The following is a 13,459-nucleotide window of genomic DNA, read 5'->3' as shown; positions in this document are numbered from 1 at the left end:
ATAGCCCCTTTAATAGTAACAAGTAGAATTGATGCTAGTTACTATTGGAATTGATAGTATTTCATCTAATCAAATAAGTAGTATTCCAGCTAAAGACTACTTACTAGTCAGACAGGACTAGATAATGCCATAGTTCAATTAAGACACAAGTAATGTTTTAATAAGCATGCCTTAGAAAAAAAAAACATTATTGATGTGCATCTTAAGACAAAACAAACGCAATGATATGCTTTAAGATTTAAAATAAGTTTCTTTCAGCTGAAACGGCTTGTGTCTAGGACAAGGCCTAAACCTTGTCTGTGAAACCGGGGGTAAATATTTTAGGTAGTGCTCATTTTTAAGGGGCAATTGTTAAGGTAGCTTGCCATACATATACACCCCTGTCTGTGCGCTTCTCCAGCACCCCCGGTCCACCGTTTGCTCTCTCTCTCTTCTCGCTCGATGTTCAGGAACGACTAGTGAGGAGGAACTCGCGCTAGTTCTGCGAGTCTGCACCAAGTTTGTGACCTGGAATAAACGAGACACTTCTAAAAAGCGCGGCGTCGAGAGGAGCCTTAAACCGTCCTGAGAAAGGGGAAGAGCAGATTTAAAGACGTATATTCCCCAAAGACAGCGGTAAGTGATTCATGGGACAGATAGTTACGCAGTTCTTTATGATAGAATGCTGCATTGTGACGGCACGCGCTTTGTAGAGTTTTGTAAAGTTCTGTTGTGGTAATGTGACGAACAGGCTCTGACATCATCATAACGTATCGGTGCAGCACGTTCAGCTCCTTCATTGAGGTGCTGTAAGAATATCTATAATTCAAGGCCAGGTGTGCGCGGAGCTTATCGAGAAGAATAACACACGCCGTATAACGTTGGCAATTGTATACTTTCATTCTGTCCGTTTGTAAATATGGAAGGATCATGTCTGGAGGGGACAGAGGGGGAGACACATGGACAGTTTGGTATTACTATATTAGGAAAGTGACCGTGTCTGAAGACAGTAAGGGGGGCCTTCTCACATGGAACAAACTGTTGTGTGGGTTAAAGATACTGCATTCTGAAGGGGATTTAACAGTTCTGACCATGTGGTGTAGTATCAGTGTCAATCACGTTTTTTTTTTTTGTTTTTGTTTTTGTCAGTTTTAAATGAATAATAACAGATAATTGTGATTTCACAGGTGTGCGCAGTGGGGAATCAGATTATATATTAACATTTTCATCTGCTGTAAATTTATTTCATTTCTACAGCTTGTGAGTTTAAATTAGAGTCAAGTATACAGAGAACATTGTTGTTACAACTTATCTCAGTGCAGAGGAGCGCATTGATCAAACATGGTTGTTTAACATAATTAATACTTCCCCTATCACCGCCTCAAAGAGATAAACAAATTGGAAACATTTGAATTTAAAACAGCCAAAATGGAAACAATTTGAAAACTGAAATATACACTACAAGCTCTAAAAACAAGCAATCCATGTAAAAACAAAAACTGGCTAAATGATACCAGTTCTTAATAACATGAATTAAAATGTATGTTTATGATATTTCTGGTCCGTATATTTGTGATTAGTGACAGATCTGACTTGAAACACCTGTTCGCAGTATCACTGCACAGCACCAATATTGTTGTCATCATTGTTCTTGTTGCATAGCAATGTTCTGTTAGTGTGTGTTTATACAGGATTTGTCTTTGAAAATTCGCATCTAATAGTTTCCCATGCCATGTGGGTGATTAATTAACGCAATTGCAAATCATATAATAAATTAACATTTACTTTCTTATTTTGGCATTGGGGTTTTTTCCTTTCTTTTATATTGACTTCAGCTGTCACCTCTGGAAGGTGGTGCTCATGTGTGCTAGTGATTTCAATCCTGTGGCTCATTTTTAATTGTAATTAAACTGGCAGCGTTAACATTCAGTCCAAAGTTACAACTCTCCCGATCTGGCAAATGTTTGTTAGCTTTTCCCCAGCTGTGGCTTGTGTTCTCCATTGTTCAGTAGGAGCTATTTAGGGTGCTTTTGTGTTGATGATGCAGATTGTGTGTCTGCTTGTTTATGTCAATCATCTGTTGCTTCCACAAATAATAAAATCTCATATGACAAGTGAGAAAATAAAAAGGATTTTAAAAGGAAACATAATCCATTTTACGAGTACGTCATGTACGTTAATATGTTTATCATAGTCTTACCTTTTGCCAAAATATTTCCTCATCTTTATTTTCAAATTAGGAAAACCATTATTATGTGCAATAAATGTGAATGAATGTATTTTAGTATGAAGATGTATGTTTAAAACGTTAAATAGGCCATTATTTAAGGAGTACTAAATATCGGAAAATAATATAGCCCTGCAACTGACATTAATAAAGTAAAGCAATATTTTCCGGTCAATGTAAGTAACAAATATGTTTTTTAATAAATGATAGTTAATTCTAATTAAATTGAGACTATTAGGTGTATTGATACATTTAATTTGATATACATCTGACAGGAATTACTAAGCATCTTTTCCACAGGGTGTACACCAAATAATATGATCTCTGTCTCTGTTTTTTACAGCCATGAGTCGCAGCATTGTGCGCCAGAGTAAATTCCGGCATGTTTTTGGGCAAGCGGTGAAAGCGGATCAAAGTTATGATGATATCCGGGTTTCCAAAGTGACATGGGACAGTTCCTTCTGTGCAGTTAACCCAAAGTTTCTGGCGGTTATAGTGGAGTCCAGTGGAGGCGGGTCCTTTCTGGTTCTGCCGCTCTCAAAGGTAAGTGGCTTGAGGAGAAAACTACAAAAACATGTACAGCCTTTGTCTATTCTTTCATCTTCATGGGGCTATATTTATGGGTATGTTTGTTCAAGAGCCTCAGCCGTGGCTCATGTTAAGGGTGCCCATCCCCCACAGGGCTTCCATTTCACCCTCATAGAGGCAAAGTTTTGAACCCCATGGAAACAGGGTACACAACTTGCATATGTTGTCTGAACCTTCTTCTGTGACATACCGAAGCTGAGTTTAGAGATGATAAGTAAGCGTTTTTGAGTTGCTTTGCCATATCTTCTTATCTGCATCTCGCATTTGCAGTATTGGCAAATAGATATGCTAGTATGATGATCTTTTGTCCATTATATAATTTTCATCGCAAATACTGACATTACACATCATACATTAGTATTTCATCATATGTGTTTATATCTTCTTATTTACTTTTGTCATTTGCCGGTTTGTACTATTAAAACTACTGTTTCTTCAGAATGGGAATGCACTTCCCATGTGTACTAGACATTTCCAACTAGTGGAAATATAACAGATTCATTATTAAACTGAAATTGACAAATTTAAGCACAACCATGATGTTTCTACTGTGAATTTACAAATATATAGTCTAGACTAAATGTAATATATATTTCTCATTTAATAAATGGTAACAGGGTCGAAGAGTTGAATTTGATGAACACAAAATTACATTTCTTTAAAATGTTTAAATAACATGAGCTGGGCCTTAGAAAGGGGCCATATAAAACTATTCTTTCGTGAATGTCAAATATGGGATGGAGTAAAAAGTATTTACAAAATTTATAAAGTTTAAAGTTTGGGGTCAGTAAGATGATCAAATTCATAAAAAAAAAATACAGTAGTATTTGAAATGCTGTCATTATATAACAGCATTTCAAAGAAGTGTCACACTTTTTTGTCAAATTTCTCTCATTTAGGCTTAAGGTTATTTTAGTGGGGCTTTTAAGTGTAGTTTATCGTACAAACAGACATTTGACAACCCAGTTTCGACTGAATTATTAAAAGCAAGCTACTTATTTTGTGTAATTTTTTGCTTGAAAAGTGAATGTACCATCTTTTTATAAAATAAATGCCCCTTGGTTTAATATTTTTGTCATTTTATTTTGGATTTTAAATGTAGTTTAATTGTTTAAATAGCTACGTTTAGGACTATTGTATAAGCATTGTTAATGCTTTGTTTTAAGGTGTCCTTTTTGCACATTACGTGTACTTACGATTATAACAGCAATAAATTATGCATAATTATTCGCAAGCAACCTATGTAATCCCAATCCTAGCCATAACCATACAGCATTAGTATTACTCTGTACTTAAATGTAAAATGACACTGTAACAAGGACACCATCAAAGGTATAACCTAAAGTTCTCATTAAAATCAGATTTTGATGTAGTTTATACACTTAAACAGGTCTTCCACAATGGAAACTATTGTAGAAATGCTGAGTTTGGCATTAAAAGCATCTTAAATTACTTGTAGTTGTTGCTAATGCATGTGTGACCTTTGTGGAATCAGTCACAAAGCGTAATGTATTGATCCACAGCAGTATATTACAACAATGAATCTTTAGTTTGTCTTGATTCTCAAAGGGTCCATCATCAGTTAATGCCCTTTTAGTGTAGCCTCTGCCGAGTCACGAGAATATATCAGCAGGCCTGGAAAGATACCCTATAAATATCCAGCTAGCCATCTCCCCTGCGCTCAGTCTCAGCAGGCCAAAAGAAAAACTCCCTTTTCAACGCCTCATCACAGGGTTATAAATACGCACCAGGAGAATGAGGAGGGGAGTGACTGGAGGAGGAGCAGCCAAACACAGAACTAACACGTGCTCCACATGAATAACAAAATAACATTAAATCTTACATCAGAATCCCTAAAGAATAATTATGCTTTAAAACAGCAGTTTAGAAATACATGCCAGGGACTTTACAAAATTGCTTGAAGTTGCAAAACAAACAAAAAGGCAAATATTTTTTTTGTATCAGAAAAAAGCTTAACCTTCAGAAAATGTTGAGGTCAAAATAAGTATTAAACAAGCTGCTTTGTTTTCTATTCATTTTGCAACATCGACATAAACTTGGGATATATCTATATATAAATAACAATAACATAACATTATGTAAATATTTATAGATAAGATTTATTATCTAAGATTATTTATTTCATGATTGAATACTCAAGCTTGTTGAGCGCAGCATTGATTTCTGTAAAATTAAAAAAAAAAGTAATGAACCAATCTGTAGAACGGGGCTAAATATGTTACTTCCTAGGTGTCAAAAATGTTCTATTTTTTTCTAAAAACAGGGGAATTATGCAATGACAGAATATATATTAAGCAGCTAAAATAAGGAGACATTGTTCTTCAATATCAAATTAGCATTTTTTTTAAGATTTCTGAAGGACACTGAAGACAATATAATAACTACTGAATTCTGCTTTCTCATTACAGGAATGAATTACAGTCTAAATTATATTCAAATAGAAAGCAGTCTTGTTTTTTACATTTTAATATTAATATGAAAAGGTCTCAGAGGCCAAACGTTTGATGGTTGTTTTATATACTGACTTTATGTGTGTCTCAAAACGTAACATTATTCTTGTTTTAATATGCCATAGGTGGGTCGAGTGGACAAAAACTACCCTCTAGTGATTGGACACTCGGGGCCTGTTCTGGACATTGACTGGTGTCCTCACAATGACAATATACTGGCCAGCTGCTCCGAAGACACCACTGCCATGGTAATCATCATGACAGACATTCATAAACGTCTCAGTTGCCTGCCAACCACCAGCAGCCTTGTAGTCGTGAACATGTTTCAGTTGCATTTTTACAAACGATATACCTACTCACACTGGAGGGAAAGATCACGGTGACAGACAGTAGTGTTAATATGAAGGGTGAGGACTGGAGTTAACGGATCGGGCATAGGACAGGATCTGGTATTTATAAACACATGTTAGAAAGAGACTCTTGGCCTGAAACCTGTTCACAAATAAGCCAGTGATAATGACAGACAAGGAAAGATGGGTCTAAGTTGTCTATAGGGATGAGTCATTTCATTTTCAGCACACACTGGAACATGTGCATGTCCTCATGCAAAGACATTTGTGTATACAGTGAACTCGTGAAGTATTTGGACGCCTAAGCCACACTTAAAAGTGTACAAATATCATTACATTACATAATGCGCAATTATTTTAAAGATAACACAAAAGCTACAATTATAAAGGAAAATACCAATATTTCAATACCAACTGTAAAAAGAAAATCCCAGTTCACTCTTTCTTTTAGTTGTTTTTCATTTTTTGTAATTATTATTTGTGAAATTTATGAGCAAAAACTTTTTTGTGAGTGACTGTTTAAAATCAAGACAAAACTGTCTCTTTTAGAACACCTGTGTGAACCTGATCAGAAGCGGTTCAGAAAAGTGAAGTTGCTTCTGAGAAAAGTAACCAAGGTCTTGCTTGCAGTCATGGTTTGATGTTTTGTATCTTACTGCAGAGACATTCAAACATTTTAAATGCGAGTATTACACAGCCTATTGAAAACAAATATGGGATGCATTTCCCCAAAGTGTAGCAAGGCGATAAAGAGATATCATAATATATGATGGATTTCATTACATTACATTACAAGCGTGAATGGCATGCCTGTGTACACTGCTGTTAGAGGAGGTTAACTGCAGCTGTCATCTGTTCTGGCATTGCTGCTGTGCTCACTGCTTATCAATCGAACGTTCCTGCAATGTACTGCAAACCAATATATAAGTATGCCGAAGATTGCCTTTACTCAAATTTTTTCAATATAGGCGTATAGATTATTCCAACACTTTCATACTTCAAACTCTTGGCGCCGCTTGTTGCATTTTGTGATGTGCAGGTCCTCCGCTGTTTTTGGTTGTTTGTGTTAATTTAATGCTATGCATGCATTGTAACAAATAGAAATCATTTTATAGAAATTTATACTTTCATTGGAGCACCTAACCGCACCCCTACCCTATACCTACCCCCTTCTGAACAATATAAAACACGTAATAGGAAAATATAAGTGCAGTCACAGGTATTTATTGCAAAAACTGACCATAAACAAGCAGTAAGAAAAGCATTACAGACAAGTTGTGTTGCATTTCAAGTCTTCTGAAGCCATATGATGCGAAGAAGAGAGTAAAATAAGGATTTAATCGCTTAAAATTATAACATTTATCATTTTAATTACAACTAAATTATAATAATTTTTCATTATATAATGAGAATGAGAATGTGTTGTATACTTAAGTTACTAGAGAAAAATATTAACAAAAAGAATTAGCAATAAACACAACTAGTATCATAGCACATTTTTATTAGCAACATCAACCTTCAGGACTTAAGTTTGAGTAGTTTGTAGGATTTTTCTACATGCTAGCATTTTTAAAGCAGATGAACATTTATTTATGGCTTTATAATATTTGTTTTTATGTGTTTTTAAAATAATTTGTTCATTTAAAAAGGTCTTCCAGCGTGCAGGATGATTAAACATATTTTAATCATCTCTTTTGCAAACCATTGCTCTAATAGAATTGTTTATTCAGGTATGGCAGATCCCTGACCACACTCCCTCTCGTCCCATCAGTGAGCCCATTGTGGTGCTGGAGGCTCACTCTAAACGCGTGGGCATCATTAAATGGCACCCCACTGCCCGCAACATACTTCTCACTGCAGGTCAAGATCAGTACAGTACACACCAACTTCTTACAATAAAGACATATAAAAATAAGATCGCTTCATTTCATTGGAAATAAATTAGAAGCAGTGGAAAGTTTTTACGTTCAGTTTGCTTTTGTATCAGGCAGTGATAATCTGATCATCATCTGGAATGTGGGCACTGGAGAACCCTTGATCACAATGGATGATCATCCTGATCTCATCTATAATGTCAGCTGGAACTACAACGGTAGCCTGTTCTGCACCACCTGCAAGGACCGGCGCCTCCGAGTGTGCGATCCCCGGAAAAACGAGGTGGTGGCGGTAAGTATTGTAACAGAGAATAGAAGAAAAACCTCACACCTCTTTGTAAACATGGACATTATGGACATTTTATCTTCTGTAGGAAAGACTGTCCCCACATGAGGGTATCCGGCCAATGAGAGCCATTTTTACAAAAGAGGGCAACATTTTCACCACAGGTTTCACCAGGATGAGCCAGAGAGAGCTTGGCCTGTGGGATCCGGTAATGGAGCAAAATGAAAAGGATAGTTTCTTTACTTTCCTTCATGTTGTTCTATACCCATTTTGCTTTGGTTAATCTTTCACACAGATTGAAATATTTTTAGTGAAACCTGAGAACTTCTTGTCCCTCAATTAAAGGTCTGGGTAACTAAAATTTAGAACATTATGAAGTCATCGTAAAATTAATCTGTGGTTTAATCCAAGTCTTATGAATATGTTATTGTTCACATATAATCACACGCACATGGAGTGCATCACGTGGTAAACATTGAAGCTTGTTACACTCTAAAACAAACCTCATTGGTTCTCCTGTATAATGCATACATGTTTGAGCTTCCACGTTTACCATATGTGATGTGCTCCATGCATGTGTGTCGATTATTGTTTAGATATAAATAAACGTCTAAATGATATCTGTTGATGACATGAAGTGATCATATTTGATTATTTTATGATGCCTTTATGACCTTTTTGGACTTTCACTAGACAGTAAGAAGCATCTCAACTTTCAATGACATACCTTTATTTGTGCCTTGGTTATCCAAAGTTTTATGGGTTTGGAACAATATGAGTTTGATTAAATGGTGACATTATTTATTAATTTGGTTGATTTTATTCTATTCTTTTTTTTCAACATTTTGATCAGTTTTATTTCTTTTGATTGGTTTTCTTTCAATTCACTAATGGTGTTAATTTCTGTCATTTGTTAGACTAATTTTGAAGAGCCCATAGCATTACTGGAGTTGGACACAAGTAATGGAGTTTTATTGCCTTTTTATGATCCAGACACTAACATAGTGTATCTCAGTGGCAAGGTATGACTCCATGTTTCATCTTCATTTGTTATCATACTCAGGCTGGCACTGTAAAGCTGTTTCTGTGTCTGCACAGGGTGACAGCAGTATTCGGTATTTTGAGATCACAGAGGAGCCTCCCTATGTGCATTACATCAGCACATTCAGCAGCAAGGAGCCACAGAGAGGAATGGGCTTCATGCCCAAGAGAGGAGTGGACGTCAGCAAGTGTGAGATTGCCAGGTCCGTTTTGCATGGTTATACTGGTTGATTTGGATATGTGTTAGTTATGTTCAAAACTTCAAAATGTTGAGTAAAGAAATACCACAAATCTACACTACCATTCAAACATTCGTGGTCAGCAATTTAAACTTTTATTCAACCCTTTAAATTAATGAAATTTCAAATACTGTTCTTTCAAGCTTTGTATTCATCAAATAATTCTGAATTTTCATTTCCACAAAAATATTAAGCAGCACAAATGTTTTTAATATAGATAATAAGATTTTTTTGAGCAAGCATTTCACACAATACTGGAGTAATGAAAAATCTGCTTTGCCATCACAGGGATAAATTTGATTTATTTGACAATTTGTAAGATTTAAATTACAATAACATAATTAAATTATATTAAAACTAGTGCAGGGCATTGTTTAATCCCATCCAAATTAAAGTTTTTTTTCATATATTTGTTTGTACTGTGTATATTGATTATGTACATATAGAGTAGACACACACATACATTATATATTGTTAAAATATTTATTTATGTGTAAATATTTATATTAATTTGTATTATATACAAATATATTTACTAAACATAACTTGTTTTTCTTAAATAGAGGCATGCATGTAAACATATTTTATGTACACAAAAACCTTTATTTTGAATGTGATTAATCATCATGTTCAAATGTTGCCCAGCACTAAAATTATATTAAAATAGATATTTGAAATTGTAATATTATTTTAGAGTTTTGCTATTTTATTGTATTTTAATGAAATAAAACCAGCCGTGGAAAGATTGCATTGGAAAAATTAAACCTTTATTATCTCTCATAGATTATATAAACTCCATGAAAGAAAGTGTGAGCCTATTATGATGACAGTACCCAGAAAGGTAAGCACTCAATCCTGAAGCACTATAAACACAAAACCAAGTTGATGATGATGCAGAAGTATGTAAAATCTGTTCATCCAATAACATCATTCTCTTTCTGTTGTTATGATGTCAGTCGGACCTGTTCCAGGATGATCTGTACCCAGACACAGCAGGCCCAGAGCCGGCTCTGGAACCTGAAGAATGGATTGATGGACGAGACGCAGACCCCATTTTAGTGTCCATGAGGGATGGCTATGTTCCTCCAAAGAGTAGGGAGCTAAAGGTGTCCAAGAAGAATGTTTTAGACACCAGACCTACAACACGTAGAAGCATGTCTGCCGTGGATGGAAGTAGTTTGCCTGTAAGTAGAATATCTTGTTTATCCTTGGTAGTGCAAAATGTCCCTTTCATAGCTTTGTTCCTTCATTACCTCCATTTCTCAAGAAGCAAATTAATTTCATTGTGTTCATTTAAATTTTATGTTTTAGCTGTAGCTTGATGTCTGATAAAATAGAAAAAAGAAAAAGTACAAGTAAATGACATCAAAGGTTTTCAATACATTGTCCATGCAAACAAAAAACATACAGTGTATCAGCTGGAATAACAAATTAATGACGTAAATGAACTGGTTATTTTAACTGAAACAAAATACTTAATATTACTTCAAATTATTTTTGAAGAACTTAATTGTAGAAATGTAAGTGTAATTTGAATCAAACTCATCCAATTTCTTCTTATTCCCATCCCTAGAAGCTAAAAATTTCTTTCCTTTTTCTAAAATAAACCTGTCCTTGACTTGCTCTTTTTCTTTTTTCCCTCTCTTTTTTACTCCTATCCATCCCCCTTCTACTGTCACTATGCTTCTCTCTTCTATTTTCTCTTTCCAACTGCCATCTCCTCTTTTGCTTTCTCTCAATCTCTTTCAAACTCTAGCCTCAGTTGTTGGAGAAGCTTGTTGAGGAGATCCAAAATCTGAAGGCCACAGTTCTTTCTCAGGAGAAACGAATCTGTGACTTAGAGAATAAGCTCTCTAAATACACTAATGGCACAGTCTGAATAAAGTTAACTCGTCCTGTACACACTGCGCGATTCACTGCTAACCCCTCACAACTAAAGTATGAGCACAGATTGGCCAAGCCACCTCAACTCACCCCAGAATTTTATCAACAACGTAACTCACTGTGACTTCTTGACTTCACTTGCTTTTTCTAAACGTGAATAAATACATCTATCCGGTAGTTACATTTCAAATCACTAGGATATTTAATTTGGCAAAGGCACTTATAATGCTCGTCCTGATGCTTTGTAGAAAAAATTGTTAATATTGTGTAGTAGTACACAATATTAGCCATTTTCCTTAAATGCTTAAGGAATCACAGCAGGATGAATTTACGTCAGCTAGGCAAAACCACCTTCATTTTAGGATTTACAGGTCCTTTGATGTACTTACTGCTTTTTTACCCTTCAGTGCTGACAAAAAATGAAATGTAGCTCCAGCTTTCTGTAGTGGTTAACAGTCACAGTGTCTTTGGTAGTCTCTGTGTGAACATACCTCATTGTAAAGACCAGGACATGGGATCAGATGGTAGCATATGTAGCTCTTATTTAGTCGGCTCTGGACAAGCAACATTTATGGCATGAGTATGATATTTCAGGAAAGTAGCGAGCTTAGTAATGCTAATACACTACACGATTTTTGCTGCGCTTTGCACATAACATAACAGATCAGCGACAATTTAGTTATTAATCACTTACCCCCATGTCATTCCAAACCGGAAATACAATTTAAGATATCTTAAATGCAAACCGAAAGGGTTGTGACCGTCAAGGTAGAGAAATGCATGAAAAACATTGTCAGGATACTCCATCTGCCGTCAGTAGTTCAAGTAGATCTGAATGATACAAAGCGATGAGAATAATATTTGTACGCCTTTATACAATAACAAACAATGCTTTTACAGGTTTAGAACGACATGGGGGTAAGCCATGGATGACGATATTTTCATTTTGGTGTAGAGTGACCCTTTCACTATTTCACTAGGAGTCCCCATTTTTTGTTTACAAAAACCATTTGAATTCCTTCGAAATCAAAATGGTGATCCACAAAAAGCTATCTAAAAAAAAACCAGAAACAACAAAAAAAGACTTAATACGTAGAAGAGATTGGTTGAGATGATGACTTCTCAATATTTCCCTTGCGCATCATGTTTTCCTCTCATTAGCTGTAGGTCATTCTAATGTCATTTCCAGTCAAAACACATTTCGCACCGAAAGATTTTTACAGTCTCAGACAGGCCCAGATATTTAGCTGGCTAATTACTTCTCAGGCATCAGTGCTTTTTTCAGATTGCGTTTTTCCTCTATGACCTCACATTCGATAACACTCACATAAACAAGCTTCGACTTGCTTAGATTTTTTGGCTGACCTACAGAAAAATCATCTTGTTGGTGATCTCCAGAAAAATAGGGCCTAAAATCGTGTAGTGTATATCCAGATTGAGATTTCTGTCCATCAGTTCTTGCCATTTTATTGTAGTAGTTCACCCCAAAATGAAGTATTCTTGTTATACTAACCCTCATATTGTTCCAAACTATTCTTTTTTTTAATAAAATATAAAAGTGGTTGCTAAATGTCCAAGCTGCTCTTTTCCATACAATGAATGTGACTCCAAAAAGTAACAAAAGTGGTCCGTGTGACTCATGCTCTATATACCAAATGTTCTGAAGGCTTCCAAGAACTTTTTTGGGGAACAAACATGGCATCACAAGATGCATCATGCCATCAGCAACTAAAGATGATAAGTTGAGGTTCGTGCGCAACAGATTTCGTATATCTAAACATCTTTAAAACAAAACAAGCACATATTCTGTTTAAGATCTATATCTACTTTTGGTCTGTTCTTCATAAATAACTATGCGTAGACGTGACGTATAGTGTAAATACGTATTAGTATTTTGTTTACACTTTATTTTGTGTTCTTGTTACAGTGCAATTATAACATTAATTACATTATCTGTGTATTTACAATATGGTTAGGGTTATGCATGTAATTATGCATAATTGTTTGTTATTATAATAGTTTTAATTAAAATAGTGTGTAACATGTGTAACAAGCACACCTTAAAATAAAGTGTTACCTATACTTTTACTTTTTCTCACCTTTGTGCAATAAAAGTGTGAGAAACATTTCAAAAAGAAAACAGCGTGAACATTCTAGATGAGATTAAAATGTATGTAGATAAATGAAGACAGAATTTTCATCTTTGGGTGAACATTTCCTTAAGGCAGGTGGCTCCTGGTACAGTCTTTATATAAGGTATAGTGCAGGCCAATGATTAATCGCATCCATAATAAAAGTTTTTATTTATATGTGTGTCTGTACTGAGTTTATACATTATGTATATAAAAAGAGAGACACATACAGCATGTGTGTGTGTGTGTGTGTGTGTGTGTGTGTGTGTGTGTATATATATATATATATATATATATATATATATATATACATACACATACACACATGTATGTTATATCCATATTATAATTAAATATTTCATGTTTTTAAAATATATGAATGATATAC

The 13,459-nt window shown here is 35.0% G+C and overlaps 1 protein-coding gene across 1 annotated transcript; it reads left to right on the top strand.

The window, feature by feature from the left end:
* Window positions 1-414: 414 nt before the first annotated feature.
* coro6 (coronin 6) lies at window positions 415-13,246 on the top strand. The gene is made up of 11 exons (XM_043221733.1): window positions 415-615; window positions 2,550-2,749; window positions 5,391-5,513; window positions 7,346-7,475; window positions 7,603-7,781; window positions 7,864-7,983; window positions 8,693-8,797; window positions 8,874-9,019; window positions 9,839-9,896; window positions 10,012-10,239; window positions 10,812-13,246. Exons 2-11 carry the CDS (start codon window positions 2,552-2,554, stop codon window positions 10,932-10,934), a joined length of 1,410 nt encoding a protein of 469 aa, XP_043077668.1. The 5' UTR covers window positions 415-615; window positions 2,550-2,551; the 3' UTR covers window positions 10,935-13,246.
* Window positions 13,247-13,459: the final 213 nt, after the last annotated feature.

This window comes from Puntigrus tetrazona, chromosome 21 (genome assembly GCF_018831695.1).
Source record: "Puntigrus tetrazona isolate hp1 chromosome 21, ASM1883169v1, whole genome shotgun sequence".
Lineage (NCBI taxonomy): Eukaryota > Metazoa > Chordata > Actinopteri > Cypriniformes > Cyprinidae > Puntigrus > Puntigrus tetrazona.
Note: the sequence above shows the minus strand (reverse complement) of the source record. Positions and strands in the feature narration are given on the sequence as shown.

What these genes read in the sequence shown, in the direction of transcription:
- coro6 (XM_043221733.1), top strand. Translation starts at nt 2,552, where the DNA reads ATGAGTCGCAGCATTGTGCGCCAGAGTAAATTCCGGCATGTTTTTGGG. An exon ending in AGCTTGGCCTGTGGGATCCG is followed by an intron (nt 7,984 to 8,692) that starts GTAATGGAGCAA and finishes GTCATTTGTTAG; the next exon opens with ACTAATTTTGAAGAGCCCAT. An exon ending in AGCAAGTGTGAGATTGCCAG is followed by an intron (nt 9,020 to 9,838) that starts GTCCGTTTTGCA and finishes TATCTCTCATAG; the next exon opens with ATTATATAAACTCCATGAAA.